Below are 23324 nucleotides of genomic sequence, written 5' to 3'. Positions count from 1 at the left end.
CCAAACATATCTTAACCTCATCCTCAAAAGCAATAACAGAACAATTGGACAATACCTTAGCTCCTTGCCTTCCAGCCAGTCCTGGCTTGCCCTGTTCACCCTTTTGTCCCTGCAGGTAACAGTACACAATTTTATAAGGATATAATATTATAACTTTATAATCTTTTAGCACTGACAACAGTAAGATCTAAAATGTAAAGTTTAATCTTTCATGGTGATAACAAAGTGAAAGCAACTTGCTGAGGAGAAGAAACTGCAGTGAAAGACCCAGTCTGAGGTGTAGCTCCGTGTCGGTAGGAACAGCTGCAAGTGTCCCATCCAAACCTGCACTTATTACAGCACACTAACAGTCCCAAGGGAAGCTGCTCTGCATGGCACAAGTGTAGGAGTCTCTGATCTGTTCTCCCTCTGCAAATTATTTCTGAAGGGGAGAAACTGAGCACAATGCAAGACTCCCATTCTACACCCTCCCCCAGAACTCGCTCAGTCTGCAGGATGGTGATGGTCTCAAGAGGTGTCAGCAGCACCAGGAGGAACAACAGTGCAGACTAAGGCTGTCTGCAATGAATACAGGCAAGGGAGAGGGACTCCTTGGAGACTCATGCAGTTGAATGAACTACTAGTGAGTAAAGCTGAAATGGGAAAAGAGCAATGACAAAATTTTCTTTTTGTAAGCTGAGGCAGTAGAGCTTTGTTGTCTGTCATCCAGTGTTCTTCGTCAGACAGGAATGTGTTTAGACTGCCTGTGAAGGTCATTTTAGCATGACAAAGGTGATGTTATAGTAAGATACATGTGCAATGGACTATTCTGGCAGTAAGAATTTTGGCAAGATATTTATAAGGTCACTGCAACTCTTATGATGTTGTGAAAGTAGAGCTGAAGTAAAAAGAACTGATACTTAACCAGTTGAATACAGTATTTCAAACACATTTGAACAACTCCAAGTTTTAAATTAGTACACAAATTAGACTATATTGCTTCTAAAATGGCATACTTCAAGAACTATATGTTCACAAAATTACAGTCTAATAGCTATCAGGCATCTTGTTCCAGGCCAAGACAGCCATGACTCTGACAATAACTTTTCTTTTTAAAACAATGTCTTTGATCTTAGTGATTAAAAACTATTCATTTGTCTTCTCAATTTATGTTAAAGGAAAATTTTGCAAAAATTTCAACGTGACTAAGCAGAAAAACCTCAGTAGAATTTTGCTTAACTTGGAGTCTCAAGCTCATTAGACAGTCAGCAGCAAGCAACAGGTCTTTTATTTGACATAGAAGCAATGACACCTATGAACAGAGCCTCTTTCTCCTGCACATAAATTTGTGAGGACATGGTGTGCTCCAAGGCCAGCTGCATGAAGGAGATGTTTCAGTGTGTTGCAATCAACATTTTTGAAATTGCAAATCAACATTTTGAAACACATTCCACAATGAGAGAAAAGCTGTGACAGGAAGACATAATTGTCATAAACAGATTACTATCACTTAGAAAACATTTAGAAAACTTCCTTCATTACCGGTAAGCCAGGTGGACCTGGAGCACCTTCTTTTCCAGGCTTCCCCTACAAAGGAAAAATATAAAATAAACAATTTAAAGTGAGGATATTACATTCAAAGAGCATAGCAACTCAAATCTGTGCACATAACTGTAAACAGTGCAATCTGTAAAAAGCCATTAAGGTTATTTTGAAGTACTCATTGATCTTAACTAAAGTTCATAAAACTCTATGAAACAGGTAGTAAGATATTCCACTGACATTGCTTCTCCTGTGAAGGATTATTTGTGCCAGACTCCAGCAGTACAAAGTGCCAGGCAAGTACAGAAAGCTTGGTGCAAAATCAGATTCTTGCAGAAACAAGACAAACGATAAAACAATAGAGCAGATTTTATCTGAAAGTTTGAAAGGCATTTGAATGAAGGTAATAGCCTCTTTAATTACCTTTCAAAAATTTAATTACCTTTAATTACCACTCCTTTAATTACCTTTCAAAAAAAGACATAATCAGGTAAGTTGTATTTAATATGAATTTTTAAAAATAAATATTTTTCATATACTATGCTGTTAATGAAGTAACTCTTAGGCAACTTCCTTCATATCTCCACATAGCTGCTGGTTGAACATACTAATTTAAGTCTGCTGCCTTAAGTAAACACGGTGTTTTCTCTTCTACTTATACCTTTGCATTACAAAGCCAGTACTGGTCTAGCAGAGCACTCTTTTACTAAGTTTTAACAGCAGAACCTCTATAGCAAAAAAAAAAAAAAAAAAAAAAGAAGCATACTCATTATTAGCTGACCTTCACTCCAAGTACTCATGTAAGTACAGTCACTTGACTTCCTGCTCTTGTCTAGCTTACTGCAGGAAAGAGCTTTTGAATCTAAGCAAGTTTGCTCTGAGTAGCAGCAAGAAAAAAAACTGGACAGCAACAGTAGTTCAAAACTGTTTTTCAGAAAGGACAGATACATCTGTATTCAATGTTTGCACACACCTGTGCTCCTGGTTCTCCTCGGTCACCCTTTTCACTTTGGGAATCACCAACTGGCCCCTGGAACAAAACTACACTGAGGATACTCATGTTCTGAAATTCACATTTTCCAAGTTAAATATTTGTTTTATATTTTTTATCTTAAAAAGTTGGAATGCTATAATTAGGTATTTTATTCTATTCATTAGTTCTATTCTTGTCACTAGAGGTGGAAATAATTAGTGTAAATACTGGGCTGTAAAGAGTAGCATTTACTAGGTGATGCTGCCTGAACATCTGGATTTAAGGGATTTACTTTTGTTCACTTACTGTAAACCCCATTGGCCCTGGGAGTCCTCTTGATCCTTTTTCTCCTTTTTCTCCTTTCAAGTCCTATTACACAGAAAAGAAGAGCTTACTGTGGTGTCTTGGATTTTTCCATGCTTACATTTCAGTCTGGTTCTACAAATAGGAAATCCTGTCACCATCAAGATTCTTTGAGCAGAGATGGTTCTACTCAAAAAATAAGCAGAAACTTCGTATCAGTGCTCCTAAGTCTGTGATATTTGAAAAATAAACTGTTTCTGCACATTTCAGAACAGAGCTAGGAAAAACAACCTACCTGTGATTGCATGCAAAAGGACTGCAGTAAATATCCCCACAAATGGCAATAAGAAACAAACCCAAATAAACCTTAGTTGCTTCACTGGAGCCAGAGTTACTCCCAGACACAATTGTAGTGGCTACCTACAGCATCCTTGTCTCTGTGGGTGCTAGATTAGACTATGCTACAGTGTAGCCACATCCTAAAGTCACTGTAAAGCCAAATTTCATCGTTTAATTATTACCTCAAAAGACTCATGTGCCAAATGTAAAACTCACTTTTATCTCAGCATATAATGGAGAGGGACTTTGGCTGACTGCATAGATTAGATGCAAATCCCATAAGAAAAATGGAATCAAGAACACTTAGAAGACTTGTCCTGTTAATATGTGAATACCTACAATTCTGTCAGCTACTGCTGTTTAATTTCTATATAAGGCTACAAAGCAAAAATTTTAATTCACAAAGCAATACTTAAAGCTGAATCAGACTATTTCCTTCCATATTTATTGTCTTTCTAACACTTTCCATGATCACTCAGGTTTCAGTAAAAATAATGAGAAAAACTAAAAAACGTACATGAACATGTTGTAAGTTTTTGTGAAACTCTGGTAGCTCAGTCTGACACTCTCAGTGCCAAGGTCCAGAGATCAACACAGCTGTGGCTTTGAGAACCATTCAGAACATCCACGTGGATTTGGTGAAACAGAAGTGATTTACTCTTCATGTACTCAGATTCCCAGCAGGTGGGGTACTGGTAAGCAAGAAGCATTTCACTGGCATGTGCAGATGTGCACATGAGCACACAGGATCAGCTGAGCTGGCTCCACACGGACACTCTGAGCTTAGAATCTAACTAAACAAGTCTGAAAAATGTTAGGATGGGTAAAAGGAAATGTTATCAGAGCAGTGAAGATGAAAATGTCCTCTCTAAGTAGAACCTAGTCAGATGGCTTATCTGAATGTAACATTTAACAAATTCACTACCGTCATGTTGTCTGGTCCAGACAATGTCACAATAACAGTTCCTGGGGGCCCAGGGGGTCCAGTTAACCCAGTGTCACCCTTGAAAGAAAAAGAAAAATAGAGCAAATTACAAGCAGTATGTTTTTGTTATTTCAAATTACTACTACTTACTTTTGATATAATGAAAATTCTTCTGTCATTACACTCAGCCAATAATTCAATTAACACTTACCTTTGTTTGCCATTTAAATTCCAGTAAAAAAAGTCATATGGAAGATTTAACCTTCCCCTAGAGGACATTTTCATAATACAGAAATGAATATGCTGATATCTGTTAAAGTTTCTGGAAACAATTTAAATTTTTAATCCTATTTATTTGGCACAAAACTATTTTGAATCAAGCAAAAATATCTCCTTGATTACAATATTTGTCTTTATTTATGTCAATCAGTAAATTACATGAACTGTCTTTGGTGACATCCCCCAAACTGCAGTCTGGGTGTTTCAGGGAGATCACAGAATCACGGTGCTAACAGACAAAACAAGCTTCCATGTGTCCTTCACAGACAACCTAAGTAGTGAAGTTTTTTATATTAAGAATCTTTGAGAACTGGGAAAGTGTGATCTTTCCTGTGTACCTCATCAAAACAATATCCACAATTTTCAGTGATTTTAAGCTTCTGCATGAATTTGCAGCAGAACAGCAAAGAATGTGTCACTCCTTCATAAGGAAGCAAGATGTTCCATGGTCACCTGAGCTACTGCTAATGAATAACCAGGTTCAAAGGCTTTATTTTTTCCCCAGGAATCTCCTAGCACATTCCTGATGGTGATTACAATGTTAAAACTGAATCTGTGCAGGTCAGTTAGCATAATTGTGAGATGTCCTAATCTCTTGCAAGAACATTTAGATTAACTGCAGTAGTCCTGCAACTGCAGGCTGGGTGCTGAGAGACAATGTGGGCATTTGTAGTAATTCCTGGCTCAATGTCAATTACATGGAATACAAAGTAAGTACATGAAAGACAAGTTATCCAATTTTTATTCAAAAGCTGGGAGTTTTGCTAGTATCACAAGGGCTGACACTGAAAATACATTGGACAGAAGTTGTGAGACTACAAATGCTACATATTTACCACTGTTTATCTGCTTAGATAAGCATTTAGGAACACTACACAAAGTACATATATTAATTTCATGCTATGTGCTAATAAATATTAATTACTGGCTTCTCTTCAGCGTCTAATCATCTGTCTAGATGCTTCTCATTGGCTCTTATGTGAAAGTATTTTTACCTTAGAGAACATGGCAATGTTTCCATTTTTCAACAAAAAACTCCCACATGTATACTGAAAATTTGCATTTTACAGGACTTACCTCCCCAAACATTTCACCATAGCAAATCACAAAATGCAGAAAACAGAAACAAAATTTATAAAATGTTTAAAGCTTCTTATGAAAGTACCTTCCTTCCTTTGGCGCCTATTACTTTCAGTCCCATAAGACCCTGAAAAAAAATCCCCAGATGTTATTTTTTTTAAATTTTATAAACACTTAAACACAGGTTACACATAACAGAAGTTTTCATTTTTTTACCAGTCTGAGACTACCTTAGGTCCAGGAGGTCCTGGTTTTCCTGGCATGCCCTACAAAACATGAAAAAAAATTCCTCAGCTAAAAAACTTACAATCTTGTAAGTCTCTCACATAGGTGTTTTGAAGTATCCAACTTCCACAGAACTTACATCCATTTTTACTCTCCTCCACCTTTACAACCGCAAGCTATTGTCAGTGGGTGACAGATTGTTTACACAGTATAGTTGCAAACATATGCATCTCTCAATGTTATGCACATTAGTGTTTAAAGTGAATTAATAAATAGTTATTTAAAAATTAAAATTTATGCCTACATGGATAAGGTATGCTTCTGAAAATATAGAAATTATCATGCATAAAAATAATCAAAAGAAACTGAAAAAATTCAGATGCATGCAGAAAAACATAGTTTTTACATACACGCATCTAGACCTCAAATAAGTCAGAATCAAGTACTTGTATCTGTGTAATTCCATAGGGGTTTAAGGGAAATTGCAGGTCAAAGTAACAAGTGAAACAAATTCATACTAAAGGTCCTGGAGGGCCCTGTGGTCCAAGTTCCCCAGGATATCCTTGAGCACCCTGGGCACCCTGCATATTAAAAAAGAAACAGGAATAAATCTCCTGGCAAGATTATGAGCAAAATACAACAACAAATTCAATGAAGTGAATGAGAAACAGAGGAGCAGCTCTGCTTCGAATTTCCTTTTCTTGTATCAGGGAAACAGAAGTGTAATTCTTCCACACTGCTTCATTATTTGGCATATGTTTTGAAACACGAGAAAACATCTGTTCTAAAACTAAACTACTCAAGTGAGGATGTAAGTCCTCTGGGAAATGTGGACTCATAATCCATATGGTCCTATTAATGCCTCTAATAAGCCTTCAATCCTTCAAATATTCTATGCAATAAATCCCATACTTTAAAGCTTTTTTTTTCAAAGAAATGGAAAATGAAACATTTTGCTTTTTAATTCAATGCTCTCTGTTTATTCCAATAGTCAGAAGAAATGTCAGCCCTGCCTTCCCCTGAAAAATGTTCATTCTTGAAATATGGACCATTCTTTCCTTTGTTAGTACTCTAGAAGTTGAGCTGGTCTATCCTGTTCAGTCTTAACTTCGATGGGAATTTTAGCAGTTGGACTTGATGGCCATTATATGTTCCTCCCAGCTGAACTATTCTATTCTATATGTGATGGGGTAAACTCATAGATCTGTGACCAGTTTTTCTCCCTACCTGAAGTGCTGTTTTTCTGCAATCTGACTGGTCTGCAAACTGACTGATTTTGGTTTAGAAATCAGTGACACAATTGTAGAAAACACTGTATCTATATTAAGTAAATAATACACTTAAATAATGTAAAATACCAAACAATTTTAATATATACTCATGTTCTACAGAAACTGTTTATACGTATAACTGTGTATTTTTATACATATCTATCTCAGCACCCGTTATTTTGAGTTACCTGGAGACCAGGCATTCCTGGTAATCCAGGATCACCTTTTGCACCATACTCTTGGCTATATCCCTCTGCAGGGTACCCCTGGACAATTAGATGAAAAGAAACATAAAAAGTTATGCTGTAGAACTCTGTAGTGCAACAAATCTTCTGATACAGTTTGTAGGGAAATAAGTAATATCAGAAGTGCATAATTATGGAAACTGTCTACTATGGACAGTTCTACTATTAAAAAAGATACACACAAATTGTTGATAACCAATAAATATTTCATGTCATATCTTGCAAAAAACTGACCTTCTCTCCTTTGATACCAGCAACTCCCTAGGAAGAAGAACAATCATATTGAAACAGAAAAATAAATGCGCTGAAATAACACCCTCTAAATAGTGTCTAAGCTTGGTGCTCTTCAGGTGATTTATTTTCATGAAGAAGGTGCATAGCCAGGTTCATGTTTACTGGTCAAACTTCAATTTAAGAAGAATGACTATTTTTACACAATTTGCCCTATCTCACAGGTACAACTCTCCAACTGAAGGCAGAACAGCTTTGAAACCTGAAATTAATAAATGAATAAACAAAATCAGCAAAGCTGGTAAAATAAAAATCATATTTATAAGTTAGTAGATGTGAAGCCACTAGAACTTAAAAAGATAGCATTCCTTTTCCATTTGGTTAAAAGTTTCTTTCAAACACATTTCTACAGTGAAAAAACCTTCAAATCCTGGGATCAAAGCAGTGTACCCAGAGTGAGAAGTTCTGGGTTTAATTCTTGGTTCTTAATGACTTAATTAAGCCATTATTTCCTCAAAGATATTTAGGCATGAACAGAAACTGCAATCTATTAAATATATCGTGGACACTTTTAGGGGTAAATTTTTATGAGCTCCCATGAGAGCTAACTCCAGTCAATGAATTTCATGCAGTCACTAGCTAAGAAGTTGAGGCCCAACATGTAGACAATAAAGCACTACTTTTAACTTTGGTCTTTTTATCACACAGTTTTCATATTAATAAAATGGTGATACCTATATAGTTCAACTGTTGTGCATGAGCTAACATGAGGCTTTATTCTCCTTCAGAGACTGGCTTTGCGTGGTGGGAATGCACACAATCATGAATTTCACACTTACGGGAAGGCCTGGAGCACCTCTTCGACCTGGAGGACCTGGAAATCCCTGGTCACCCTGAAAGTAGTAACAGTGACTGTTAATGCATTTTATGGTTAATTATTTGGCCTGATTTTGTCAAATGACCACAGAAGTTTTCTGTGCTATCACACTAAGTGCACTGTGAGTTCATGACCACTGTATTTTGCTAAAAGAGGATTTTTCTTGCATTTTATGCAGCTTGACCTCTATCCTAGACAGTTTAGATTAGTTCACAGTTTCACTAGAAATTGATAATTTTCTGTAACAGGGATTATTCTGACTCCTTTCAGAATGCTCATAGAGAAAAGAAAACCTGGTAAATCTGTTACTTAACATTGAGCCTTTTCACTTCATTACTTTCAGGATCTATGAATTGCCAACTGCAAGCTAATACTGTCAAAATAAAATGGATTAACTATCTTCTTTATAACCCGTTGCAACAAAAGGAGACATTGGACAAAACTGATTAGGTCTCCTGGATTTAATGAAAAAAGTATTATCTGTCAAAATATCAAATGTTATTCTTATCTTTTAGCCAAGGCCATTAGAATGTATTATTTAAGTATTTATTTTGCACAAAAAGTAGCACTTTTCCTTTCTCTGGACCCATGACACAAGTTTTTCTAACTGATAAAGTCACAAAGCAGAACAAATCAAAGTGGTAGATTGGGGGAAATTTAGATCGCTTTTTGTCCATTCCCATGCACAGCCAAATGCAATCTCCAGAACACTCAGCTTGGTTTGTACCTTTGAGCCATTGCATCCTGGAACACCTGGGAGCCCAGGAGGACCAACAGTTCCTGGTTCACCCTAAAAGAAGCACAAAATTGACACAAGCTTTGTTTTTGTACATTCATATTGCCTTACAGAAACACTGAAAGAGTTTATGTTGGAGCAATGTTTCACAAGACTTGACAGATTACAATGGGTTCTTAAATCATTACAATGAGTAAGAATTGCTGATGCCAAGATTTTTATCTCTAGGCCAATTGACAGAGACAATGCTGATGTTGAGACTAGAGTGAGCACATTGAGCTGAGGATAATTGTGCACTAAAGACTGAAGTAAGGAAGAAATGGTTAAATCAGTTTCATTTTTACTTACTGGAAGGCCTGGAGGACCTGAAAATCCAGGTATTCCTGGGACTCCCTAATGATATTAAACAAGAGAAATAATATTATGAATATTAAACAAAAGCTTATTAGGGAATTTTTCTTTGATTACAATCATATCAAGATTATGAATGCAAGTATGATTCTATTAAAAAAAATCATTACTTCCTTAACTCTTCTGACTGTGAACCAAGCATAATGGTTACACACAGGTAACACACACTGGTTTTGCCCACAGGGAAAAAACCCAAACAACTTTTTGTTGTATTCTAGTTTGACTTTTTCACTGCATAGCCAAATATTAAATACATACAGCAACAACCTTGGATGTAAGGTGCAGCAAAAAAGGGCAAAAGTTCTAAAAACAAATAATACTAGAACATCCACTGTGTCATAAATTTTAACCATACTTTGAAATCAGGCATAATGTTTTGCTTTTATTTTCACAAATTATTGAACCAAGTTGGCAATTAGCATGACATTTAATACATGTAAGTTTGTTTAAAATACAAACACTTACTCGGATACCTTTGGGTCCAACTAAGCCTGTAAGCCCTGGAGAGCCCTAGATCAAAAATGGAAAGTGATGTTTTTCAGTACATTTCAATTGGGAAAGAGCACATAAATGTCAACAATACACACAATATTTTCAATATCAATACTGATATGTGCACACAAAGTCAGCTGTTTAAATAGATAAAGCCATTCCATACTGCAGGTATTTCCTAAACAGGCCAAGATGTATCTTAAAAAACATGTTTCCCTTCAAATTTTCTTAAATCTATTTTTTGTATTTGTCTCATTAGTAGCTTGTTTACTTTCTTTTCTGCAACAAATGTCAAGATGTTAATTGATACAAAGACAAAAACTGAGGTATGCTGCAAAAATCTGTCTAGACCTATGTTCATTGTCTCTGCTGCTTTAGCGCTGGCCAGTGGAAAACTGACAACAAAGCCACGGTCATATCAGCTCTACTCTGATGCAGTAAAAATGACCCTTGCAGCTGATGACCAAACAACATCCCTACCAAATGGGGAGCTCTGAGACAGGTTTTGGTTTGGTTTTGCAAAACAGAATAGTCTAGACAGCCGTAGCTAACTTTGACTGTCAAGCACCGTAGTTTTCTCTGTGTGTATCTCTCTGTCTCACATACATACCTACCTTTGGTCCCTGTGGCCCTGGAGGCCCTTCCGGACCAGGAAAGCCTCTTTGACCAGGTGGGCCTGGAACACCAGGAAAGCCTTTTTCACCCTGCAAACATTAAAATAATTAAACTCTTCAAATATCCATGAATTCTCCTTTTGACAGCTTATTTCTGAGGCATTCATTAGTTTCAGCACCCCCTGGCTTTCTGCTGCTGTGGCAGATCCACTGCCCTTGCCAACACTGACCCATTTTTGTGGTCCATCTCTGGGCTGCCTCAGCACCACGTGCTTGTATGTATGGCTGAATTATCAGAGCATAAGATAGTACTCAGGATTTTCTAGAGTATGGAAGTTAGCTGACAGCATAAAAAGTTTAAGAAAGCAGCTGATATGTATTCCTTATTAATATTTCTGTATTATGTTTAGCAACAAAATGGCTGCTTGTCACAGCCTGTGCCACAGCACACATTGCAGTTGAGGCGACCACAATACACAGAGCATCACCACACAATACCAGAAATATTCAACCCATTCAGAGTAACACCACACCACTTCAGAAGGCCTCAGGAATCATCTCTTCTTGTTCTTTAGCCCAGCCTTTTATCCCCTCTTGTTGATGCCCTGCACCTGTGTGCCCTCTGTTCCCTTTGGTGGTTGGTCAGTGCCCCTGGGCACTCCATGGCTCATTGCTGGCAGTGCTGCTCACCTGCTGCTCACAGCTGTGCCCATTGGGAATGGGGCTCAGCCCATCCCAATCACCACAAACTGTGTGCCTACAGCTTTTGCTGTACAGCAAGATCAGTTCCAAACCAAGATCTGTTCAATTTTTCTTCATGAAAATCAAGGAAGAAAACAGTGGGAGTCAAATGCAACAAAACCATTCAGACAGACTAAAACCCCCTTGCTTTACATGACAAATATCTTAAATTTTTCTGAATCTAATCAAATTACTTTTTCACTTTTTTTTTTAAAGATCAAATTCAAATAAATAAACTAAAGGAAACAAAATTGAAGGCATAGAAACAGAATACAGAAGGCCAAGCTAGAGTGAAAGGAGCATTTTCAGTTTTTTAGTTAAATATAGAAGATGCAAGTCTTAATTTGGTTTAAATTATATGTTTCAAGCCTGGAAGCTCATGGAAAAGGTGTTTCAGCCCTTCAGACAGCAGCCATTTAGCATGCTCATTTTTACATCAGTGAAGACCTGCTGGTTCAAGACATCACAGCATGACATGGGAGAGAGAGAATGGGATTATCAATTCTCTCAGAGCCAATTTTCCTATTGCTTTATACAAAGTTATACAAAGAAAGCATGTGAAATTTTGCTGTGACAAAGTTTGAGTGTTCTATTCGATGTACAAGACAGGAGCCAAGAGATGTCTCTGGGAAGCCAAAATACTCTGGCTTTTCCCTGCACCAATTCTCACTCCTCAAAATTCCACAAACTCCCCAGATTTTAAATAGCTTCTGAATGAAATAAAAATTTTAAAAATAGTAATTTTATATATTTGTATCTCTCAAGACAGAATGTAATCTCATAATACTTTGACACATATGAAATAAGAATTGCATTATAAAGAGAGTGTGAGATCTATATAATAAATTGACATAGCTTTTTATAAAAATAGTTTATTTCTATTGTTTGTCCTGTAGCAGCATCCCAAGGTAGGAGGATGGCTGCTATCCCAGGATGAGCCGCTGGAGGGGGTCGGTGCCAGCTCCCAGGAAAACCAAACTCCACCTGCCTGCCGTGCCAAGAGCCATGCGGTGCTGCTGAATCCAGAGCTCTCCTGACAGCTTCACTGCCCTCTCTACAGAAAAGGCAATTTTAGCTACACTTTCTTCATAGCAGATCAACAAGATCTGAGGATTTTCAGGTTGGAGAATTCTAAACACTGAATAATGACCAAAACATATTGATTAATGCCATTATCCTGATTTTCTGCATGTAAAACTTCATCAGTCTAAACAATTATTTACTCTTAGCCACAAATTGTTCAGTTATTTTCCATGGAACTGATAAAGACAAGTTGTGGGTGTCCATTCTTATTAATATTTCTCTTTTAGTGGGCAGCTTATTTTTTTTCTAGGTTTTCAACTGGTTTCAATTTCACATTTAGGACAAAGTCAGGTTAGACCAACTAGTAATATGAAAAATAAACAGGGAGATTTTACTAAAAATATTAGTATTCTCCTGTCCCACTTATTAATATATATTTTAATAATGAGCATATTTACTTCCAGATAAATTTTCTCCAACTTCATAAAAGCAGATGGGACCAATCAGTGGGACTAACCACAGTCCTAGATCTTTATAGATGTCTGAAATCTGTTGATAAGGTTAAGTATGGCAACTCCTGTGTTCATGGCTCACCTAATTCGCAACCATGACTTCTTCAATAATGCCCCTTTCATTTGTGAATCAGTTGTTCTTCCAACAGCGAGCAGGAGTTCCAAAGAATTTTTGGCATTTGTGTAATTTAGGTTTTTCTAAAAGCCACTCAGAGCCTCTGCCAAGCTGCTATTGGCAACAGGCAGAGCTGTGGATCTGTTACTGCTGATGGATTTGCTGCTCCTTCAGTGCTGGCAAGGTGTTTGTGATTAGGACCCAGAAACTCATGCCCTGCTTGATGTGCAAGAAGTTTATCTATCTGTTTGATGCCAGTGTGTGCAGCTTCCTTCAGGAACTGGCAAAGGGGGGTGGGCAGGGTCCAGAGATGGAGAGAGGGAAGCACTGAGCATGAGATTCCTGATGGCATCATGAAATTTATAACAGGAGAGCAGCTGCCAGGGCAATGGCATTTGTTAGGGGTTAGTGAAAGAGACCTGGTGCTTTTGGGCAGTTGCTCTGCTGGTGTCCAAACATCACACAGTGCTGTAAACATAATAATGTAGAAAAAAAATTCAGTTGAAAAGGCTTGGTTAAACAGTTTCCCCAAAGTTAACAGAACTTTGTAAGGTTATAATTCTCTGTAGATTCTATTGGCCAAATACCATCATGAACTAAATTCACTCACTATATCAACTGAAGTAATCTACCAACAATTTCCAAGTATATAAGCTAATATTCAAAAAGGAAAATGTATCTGTTCTTACCTTATTACCTTTTGTGCTATCACAAAAGCAGGGACTTTTACCTTTGCATACACAGTTCTGAAAAACAAAAATACAAACGTTATAATACAATTCTTTTTCTCATTGAGTTGTTTGGAGAGAGGCAAGTAAGATCTCAGTGGTTTTAGTAATTATTTCACAAATAATACAGCATATAAAAAAATGTTTGTGAAGAGGCAATTCAGAACAGTGGCAGAGCTCATTATTCCTCTGTATTGTCTGTTGAGACAAACAAGAGCATTGGTGAGATCTTGCAGACAGAATTAACTACCCACTACAGTTTCTCACATTACAACAATCACAGTGTTTAAAATTTCTAACTTTTATGTTTCTTTTATGATGGAGGAAAGATGTTGCAAGTAGTTGCTGCTCTGTATGGACTTGGCAATTCCTGACAGTGGTGGCTTGTTTTTTAGGTGGCTGAACTTAGGGGAGATGTCATCCGTCAATTTAAAAACAGCTTCAGGGAGCATTCCTCCAGCGAACAGATACTTAAACATTCATTAACAAAAGAAAGCAGAAATTAAAACTAGTTGTCTATGAAGGGCAAATCCTCAAGAAATTATTGTGTCTGCCTCTGATTTATGGGCAGATCAATAGGTGGCTACTTGATGTTTCAAGCTAGATTTCTAAAGAAATGCAAACATTAAGTAGTTAATTCTTTGTCATACTAAAGAAAACTCACTCTTACTGTGATCTGACAGGTAGAATTCAAGTGGTACTGAATCAGAAATTTGGAAAACAAAGGTATCATGTGAAGCAGAAAGCACCTAACTATGCTACCTTTACTATTAGATTAATCAATATGATTATATCACCAGGGATACAAGAATAAGAACTAGTGCAGAATTAACAACAAACAGTACCCTGATTTCTCCTTGGTGAGATCAATCAGTCTGGTACTGGATAATCTAAATTCATCAAGTCAGTTATATGAAAGATATTTTAAGCCTTTAAGCATGAATACAAGTGAATAAAGTGATGTATATCTCAAAATAAATTTGGGATAGTTTATAAGACAACTGATTTTCTTGTTCCTTATTCAATGACAGTACTTTGCATCCCAAAGCATTCTCTTCAAAACTGATTATTGGTAGAGGTCTGCTAAGCAATATAAAAAGGGCAGGTTCTCCAGGTAAGATGTATACACAGATATATACCATTATAATTCTACAGACCTTCATGGAGTTGTACCTTATTCCTGCATGTGAAAGCAAACTAGAAGCAAATCTTTCCAGCATCTATATGCGAAGCACAGTTTTCAGGACATGTAGAGAAATCCAAAAATGAAATTACTCTCCCATAACAGGTATAATCTGCAGAAGATTTGATGTGTACAGATACAGAACAAATCCTTTTATCTTATAATCAAAGATGATCCAATGTGAAGAGAAATGCATGAACATGTAGAAAATTATGACACTATACAATTAATCTAAGTTAATAAACAATTGAAAGAAAGAGAGCCTTTGCTCTTCAAGAAGTCAGAATGCTTAGAGTGTGTTTAATTTGCCTTTAGTAAGCTTTCAGATCTATTTAGGTCTTTTTGTGTACACATATCACTCTAAACTAAACTGAAAAGACCAATGATTTAACATTACACAGTCAGTTAGCTGGATAATACTAAATGTTTTGGCATATGATTTTTTATGTAAGATTAGATTACGCCTTCTGCACAGGAGCTTTGAACCAAAAAATCATTGCTCACTTATACTGCAGGATGCTTTCACATCCTTCCAAGATGCCTGCAGCTCCTTTATAAAAGGATCATAAAAACCCAATATGATGTTTCCAGGTTATAAGATAAGGAAACTAAATATTAGGTATTAACAGTTTATTCAAAATTCTCACAATAACATCTATATAAATAAGTGTATTAACCAAAGCCACAGGTTTACTGCATGTTTTTTGGTTTTGTGATTTTCATTGTAATAATTTACATTTCTTTCAAATATTTAGATGAAGAATATTTTTGATCTAAAATCTAGGTCAAAGGATACAGCCAGATCATTATATGATTACCAAATCAAATCAATTCACCAATAAACCAAAATTCAATCCCCACAGCACTTGGAGTAATTTAGAGAGGAGCTCTTCTCCAAAGTGTTTTTAGTGATAGTTACAGTGTTATATTAAACAGATACATGATTCTGGTAGTACACGCTGAGGCACATTTACTGCACTGGTTAATGCTTTGTTCAGTGGGTGCATCCTTATCTGTAACACTGAATTGCCCTTCCTACTCTATGAGGCTGGATTCTATGGGGCTCTGACCTCTTCCTGCTCCTGATTCAGAGAGTAACTTAACCAACTGCCTAGAAAGTATTCCAGTCCTCTCCTTCACATAATTCCTCTAAGAAGTGACACAGAAAGAAGAAAGAAATAACATACTACAGATTACAGTGTCACCCATGCAAAGGTTAATGTAGATTGAGCACGGCACTGCTACTCCAGCCACTGCAGTCGTGGCAACTTAATTTGGAGAGAATCTTACACAGTTCTCAGCACCTTGCCAGTAGCACTGGTTACATGCAGAATGTCAGAGAGTGTATTTAGAGATGTTATCAAACATGAATATGCCAAAGGATGTGACAAAGTCTTAATGTAAGGAGCAAGCAATGGCAGCCTTCCTATTCTGTCACTAGCACAGGCTGAGTGCTGCCACTCACACTGGTGGGGCAGCACAGTCCTACCAGGAATGGTTTAAAGGCAGGAAGGTGGAATACAGAGGAACAGAGCCAAAGTGAGGATGATCCTGTATTTCTCCACTGATCTATTTTTTGAATGATATATACAATGACAGAACTGTCAGTGTCTTTGTTTTTTCAGATCCAGAGAAGATCAGGGTAACTCAGCTACAATTTCAAAATACATATTTGTATTAAAAATACTGCGTCCAGGACAGAGAGGCAGCAGAATGTGTTGCTGCAGGAAACAAGCACCATATTCTTTAAGTATATTTTAGACCAAGAGCACACAGGATGAGTAATAAAGATACTGAGATGAAAGCTGAGATGAAATTAATTTTAATGTGTAGGAATATAGTGAAGTGGCTGAAATGGGGCTTAAGTTTGCACTTTGGGCCTGACTGGTCTTTAATTTCATGGGTGAACTCCACTGATGCCCGAAGTAAATCCTGGTTAACATAAATGAAAGATGACTGTGCAACATGAGGTATTTTAAAATGAATTAAAAGAAGTGCAGGTGATATCCATTAATTACTGCGGACAGTAAAAATAGCCCAGGTGGCTCTCAAGTGGGTGATGGAGCTGTTGCTTTCCTTCACTGGTTGCTCTAACTGCTGATCTGACTTATTTTTAAAAAACTAATTTTTCATTTAAACTTGATACTTATTAGCATCTCACCTACTCTGCCATTAGGTCTTTATCTCCTAACTTAAAGATTCACTAAATTAGAACTCTATCACTATGTGGAACAAGACTTACTGGATAATATCTATTTTTCTGTGATGCCACTTTTTTATTCTTTTCCATCTTTCTGCTCATTAATGATGTCCTGAGCAGCCTGAAAACATGCATGTCATCACAGTGGTCCTAAGTGGAACTAACTTACCAGCTAATTTCAAGTTTTCTGTAATTTCTCTTAAATACTTATTAAAAATTATGTATCAGTGAGCCAGCTCCTTTAAGTCTTGATTGTGAATTTTCAAGGGCTGCTGACACATGGAGATTTTTGAATTCTTCCTGGGCTGTCTCAGTGCAGAGCAATCACTTTACACATCCCAGCTGTGTCTATAAATCACAACTGAGCACACAGAACAACCCTGCTCCAACAGTTGATGTTAATACAGTGCTTAAAACTTCAAAAGGCCCATTTCACTCATTCTCTACTACCTGTTTTCTGTTGCATCTAATAAAGGTGGGAGTAATACATTGTGATTACAAGAAGTGGAAAGTTTTGCTCTACCATTTATTCACACTACAGATTTGTGTTGGGGTATGCTGCACATATGTTAAATGTACTTTCTGAAGAACATGATGGTGGTAGCTAGAGTTTCTAGCTTGGATACAGTTACAGTTTTGAATTTTTATCCTAACCTGCACCAGAGGATCTGAGGGCAGAGCTTTATAGAAAAAAGGTTCCCACTGTGAGAAAAGCTGTATAAAGAAAATCTTTTTCTTCTGATACACCTGTATTAAGACACTTATCTAGATTAGCACAGTCAGGAATTCTAGCTAGACAAGGTGGATACGTGACCCTGGCAGCATATTCCTCATGTTGCACAACTGCAAATCACCATGGAGCGTGCAAGGTCCTGGAGAATGAGGTCCCCTCACTCCAAAACACTGCTGTCAAAACAAAATACCAGTCTCACAATTAGAATCAGTATACTAAAAGTTTTTCATGCATTCTAAGCATCAAACATGAATTCATTAAAATTATCAAAGACCACGAAGAACTTTGTGTTTTTTTAGTGATTGCTGGACCAGTCCAACAAAACCAAATTATTAAGCCTTCAATAAGTATAGACAACATAGAGCAGAAATAGGAGATGATGAGATGAAGGAAAATATGTCAGTTCCCAAACCCTGAAACATTGTGTAGTCACTTGTGAACTGGAAGGCAGCCAGACATTCCTACCTTAGAAGACTCCTGTTAACAGCCATGTATTCTATCACAATTCACAGCATTTTGCTTACCAGTTGAATACCCAGCACAGGATGAAAATAATTTCATTCAGACTGACCATTATAAAGAAATACACCTGTAACTTAACTAATAGCACCCAACACAGAGAGCCTGGATCTAAAAGACACAGCAGGAGACAACTGCTATGCTGCAGGCAGCTCAGCTGTTGAATAAGCTCCAATAAGCACCTGTAATGGGAACCCTGCTCAGGGAATAGCTATTGAATCAAAATGCCTTGTTGGTGACACAGGCCTTGTATTACTGGGTATGTGCTGCTTTCAGTGTGAGGTGCAGGAGAGAAGTCCTAAACATTTGTGGTCACAGGAAAATATAACACTTCATAAAAGTAGGACTTTGTGTTTAATTTACAGATACATCCATGGTCACAGGATGTTAACATACATTTTTATCTGAACTTGATAAGAATCTCCTTACTTTAAATCCTTAATTTTAAACTGGTATGAGCTCTTTTATGAGGGATTTGCTCATTCATGTAATATAAAGATATATTTATAATGGTATTTCGAACCAACTAAGCTAAATGACATGTAGAGAGAAATGGAAGAAGCTTCTGTATGTGAACATTTAAACAACTTTCCATTATGCCAAGGGGAACAGGTGTATGAGCCCCTTTTTTTCACTTCAGAGATGGAAAGAACTTTGAAAAAAATCTCTTACTTTTTATAGCAAAACCCTGTTGGTTAAGAACTTTGCATAACAAGAGTTTTGCAGTGTTAGACAAACCTCTCATAAGTATCCACACTTACCACAATAAAAACTCAGTAACATAAACCTCAGGTTAAACAGCATAAGTTAGATGAAAACAAATTTTTCAGAGAATTTCTAATATCTCTTGCTTCTTGTTTTGTTGATATACTTACTGTACAGCCTATCTTTTTTTTTTTTTTTTTTTTTTTTTTTTTTTTTGTTCTGTGAATAAGCCTGTTTGTACAAAAGTTCCAAGAAACCACTGTAACATAATTGTTCATCCAGGAAAACACACCACTGTGTCATTGGGAGTGTGTTCCACATGCAACTGCCATGGTGCCAACCATACCGTTCTGCAAGCAGATACAGCACAATTAATTCTACTGAGCTTCTCCCTTCTCTCCAGCTCATTATCAGTGAGGAAGTGTGAGAACAGTAGGGCTTAGCAATCTTCACTTAGCCCATATCTTCATCATTGCCTTAGGAAAAAACAGATAAAAAGTTTTAATGCAGAACAACCCAAAGACACTGAGTTTTCACAAACTCAAATGATTTGGGAGCTCTGTAGCAATGGCCACTAAGGCCTAGTTTGTAGACATTGCATAAAATTAATCAGTATCTATACAAGTAGAGCTGGTATGTTGTGTGCAGTTTTGAAAGGCTCTATGTTGAGGCTCTCAAATCTCCTGTTTTGGGGAGGGTGTGTGTGTGTAAATTACTTTTGGTCTATAAAGATACAGAATTTCTCTCTCTTAGACAAAAAGAATGATGCTTGTCCTTCTAAACCATAGAATATATTGACATTTATGTTTATAATGACCCATACCTTACTCTACAAATCATCTCACTAGGGTTGAAGTTGATGTGATAAGGACTATCAGAAATGGTACCAAACTGTTCCTGATATATTCAGATGTGTAAAATCTACAAAGATGGAGCCAAAAGCTCCATCTCTGGGGTTGGTTTCTTCTCCTGACCTTGAAGAGGACATGGGGACAACAGAAATAAATATTTTCTTTTCCCCAAGGAAAAAAAGACTAAGCAATTCAGGCCACACAATTTTGTTTTGTGTAGCAAACTCTTAAGGGTGTTTAATCAGCTTATTCATCCGTGTTCTTCCTTCCTAACAATCACCTTAAAAGAGCAATCTAATAACAAAGAATACACACCATTTAACTAGTGAATTTTTGCTTACCTACCACAATATGGGTATCATTAACTCACACATTTTGTATTTCTTCCCAGCTGTTGAGTGTGGGAATGATATTCACTAAAATTTTCGTCTCCTCAGGCCTGTATATTTGTATATTCATAAAATTCCTGGTGTGCATCTTCTGTTTAGTGATGCAAGTAGCAATGAAAGCAACAGTAGCTTGTTCAGAGAAGGCTTATTGCACACGCTTTGGTTTTTCCTTATTTGAAAGGCTCTGTGATTTCACAGATTAAAAAAAATTAACACTTCTTCCTGCAGCTTCCTCCAAAATAGCCTGTGGAAAAATGCAGCACAAAGCCCAAGTTAAAAGGTCTTCAATAAGCCAGGCAAAATGGAAAACCTGCAAACCTGTGAGACTCCTACCCTGTCACAAAATGGGTAAGACAAATAATGAAAATGGAACTGAAAATATATTAGGTGTGACAAAATGGAACTTTTTCAGTGTGACTGTGAGAGACTGAGGCTGCAAACAGTTAAGGAAAAAGTCTTTTTTTGATTTCACCTTCCTCCTAGGCTCCTGTAATCCATGCCAACATACTTCTAGTGTTACTTTGTTAGGCAGTAAGGTGAGAATGTGACAGTAAAACAGATGACCGGACATCCCATCCTGGTCACACTTAATAGCAAAGTATTTTGTTTCAAAGATCTGTTATGTCAAGTCAGCTCCAGGTATTGCAGAAGAGACTGCTAGCACAGATCATAAATAAAATGGAGAAGATACAGAAATCTCTATGAAATGCAAAGCAGTGAAGAAAGAACCTGCCTACTCTAAGAATTTTAATGGCATTATTCAGCCAGCAAAATAACTTGAATTTTAGTCTTTTGCTTAAATATGTATTTGTCTTGTAGGTTTTCTAGAAAAGGCAGCAAGTGTCAACAGTTCAATTTTTACAGGTGTTTACTTAGGGCATCTAAGCAGGTTCATCTTTCAGTTGTAATATGCAGCACACACGAGCAGAAATCCATCAATTTTGATGCACAAACATTTGGGTAACTCTGCTAGTGTATCCTGCCTCTCTTGGCCTGGTAGAAAAAGCCTTGCTCTGCAGTGCTGTGACATTGGGCTGCTTCTCTGTGGAGGTTATGGCTGAACTAGAAAAAAAGTAGAGGCAATCAGGAGCAGAAGAGTCTAGCAGAAGTTGGACCCAGTTCTCAGAGTAACACCCTCCTTGACTTTGGAGCTGGGATCACGTTAACCAAATCAAAGAGGGCACTTCACAAAGCACTTGTTTATCTAACATGCTTTGTGAACTCTCTTGTATATTCAGGTGCACATTTCCCTTCTCAGCTGCTTGTGCAACAAAGAACCTCCAAAGGCTGTCAGACAAGGAACATTCTCACCAGGACACTTGGTGCCTCCAACACTGATTGCTGGTCACAAAAAGCCTGCATGCCATTCCTACCAGCCTTGGAGATGGCCATGGGCTGAAGTAGAACATCATTTTTCCCTTCCAGAGCCAGTTAAGATCTACTTGTGACAGCAGTATAGGTTACATATAATTAGGGGAAAAAAATACTGCTATTAGGAAGCAAAGAAGATTCATTTTAAGTACTTGCATGCAAATTCTAACATTTGGGAGAAATGAAATTAGTTGTGAAATATGAACACTTGCATTAGTCACAAACAATATGAGTGAGGAAGAGAATGCAAAACAGATTTCCTCAGATCTTACAGTCACCAAGGTTGTTATGTTCCCTTTGCCTCCAATGCATGATGAGAAAAATCAAATGTCACAATGGAGGCAAAAACATAACAACATAATTTAATCCTGTGAGCTAACAAACATTGCAACAGTATTTACAATACAAATTAAAAAGTGGTAGTAAGATGAGGTGCAGCTAACTTGCAAGCAAGTAATCTTGCTGAAGTAGAAACTCTCTCTATCTTGTTCTGAAAAACACTAATATGATGGCATCATAGAAATGATCAATGCCACAAGATCGATTGAGTACTAATAAACTTGACCAAGGGATTTTTCCCAATAGGAAAAAATGAAACAACATGTCGCTTGAAACATCAAAATTTCAGGGAATATTTTTAGATTAGTACTTAATTTGAAGATGTAAGAGAAGTGCATAAATGGTATCAAAAGACAGGGCACTCTTAAGGGAATTAATTGAGTTGTACACCAAGACACTATCACTTCCAGGTGCTGTTAGACAAAATGAAGCAATGAAAAAGCAAATCCATTTTTTTCTGAAAGAAAAAAAGATGAAGAATAGGAAGAATCTTGTACCCAGTGAGAACATATTATAGTGATGATTCTAAATTATATAAATGAACAGCAGAAAAATCAGAATAATTATAACACCACTGTTTGAAGTCAAGGAAGAAGAAAGAAGCTGATCAAAGAAGCTGAAAGGCCTTTGACATGGGAAGATGCTACTTCTGCTGAGTTTTCAGAAGATGTGATTAGAGCATGCCAGTGGCCAAGAATGCAGACAATAATACTCCCTAGCAGGTGCCAGAAAGTTCAGCCTCCTAAGGACAGAGAAGTCTGGACTCTGTGAAGAGCTGCAAAGACTAAAATTTGCTGTATAAACAGCAGCAGTCACAAATGACTAATTTTCTTTCCTGTCTTCAGGAATAAACTACACCTAAAATTTTCTGATGCAAACAGCAGAAGTATTGCTTGCTGGTCAAACATCAATTTATTTTCATATGAAAGTGTAGCATGATTTTAGAACATTAACTATACTATTTCTTTGCAATGAACAGTTTAGCCAAGATGCAATAATTTATTCATCAATTACCTCATGTCAATTACAGCAGCCACTAATATTTAATTAGGAGTTTAGATAAAACTGCCAGAAGAGAGGCTTAGAAAAAGTGTGTGTGTTGTGGGAGAGGGGGGGCATTCCTAGAACACAGCCTGTGCTTGCTAACAGCCATCCACATGATGATATCCACCTCTTCAGAGCAGCAAGGGCAATGGATGGCAGGTATCAGCAGAGGAAGAGGAGAAAGGAACAAAAACCAACAAACTGGGCAGAAGAGAGACACAGGTCTTGAGCTGCTAATTTTCCACATCTTCCACATCCCGATCTGGATGGAGCCTGAAGGAACTCTGCAGAAAACACATACTTTGCAAATAGATCTGGTAACTCTGTTCTACATAAGAACTAAGAGGTA

At 37.1% G+C, this 23324-nt stretch overlaps 1 protein-coding gene across 1 annotated transcript in view; it reads right to left on the bottom strand.

Moving 5' to 3' along the window:
• COL4A3 (collagen type IV alpha 3 chain) overlaps positions 1-23324 on the bottom strand; it is a 54576-nt gene that overhangs the window by 29893 nt on the left and 1359 nt on the right. Inside the window, exons 2-17 of the mRNA XM_064720599.1 lie at positions 13603-13659; positions 10523-10612; positions 9882-9926; positions 9354-9398; positions 8997-9059; positions 8232-8285; positions 7396-7422; positions 7105-7182; positions 6164-6226; positions 5651-5686; positions 5506-5547; positions 4062-4139; positions 2801-2863; positions 2495-2551; positions 1522-1566; positions 56-109 (exon numbers count right to left, since the gene is read on the bottom strand). Of these exons, the coding sequence (XP_064576669.1) occupies positions 56-109; positions 1522-1566; positions 2495-2551; positions 2801-2863; positions 4062-4139; positions 5506-5547; positions 5651-5686; positions 6164-6226; positions 7105-7182; positions 7396-7422; positions 8232-8285; positions 8997-9059; positions 9354-9398; positions 9882-9926; positions 10523-10612; positions 13603-13659 (897 nt within the window). The remainder of the gene's footprint in view (positions 1-55; positions 110-1521; positions 1567-2494; positions 2552-2800; positions 2864-4061; positions 4140-5505; positions 5548-5650; positions 5687-6163; positions 6227-7104; positions 7183-7395; positions 7423-8231; positions 8286-8996; positions 9060-9353; positions 9399-9881; positions 9927-10522; positions 10613-13602; positions 13660-23324) is intronic.

The sequence above is a fragment of the Zonotrichia leucophrys genome, chromosome 9 (genome assembly GCF_028769735.1).
Source record: "Zonotrichia leucophrys gambelii isolate GWCS_2022_RI chromosome 9, RI_Zleu_2.0, whole genome shotgun sequence".
Taxonomy (NCBI): domain Eukaryota; kingdom Metazoa; phylum Chordata; class Aves; order Passeriformes; family Passerellidae; genus Zonotrichia; species Zonotrichia leucophrys.
This window is presented reverse-complemented; position numbering and strand designations above follow the sequence as displayed.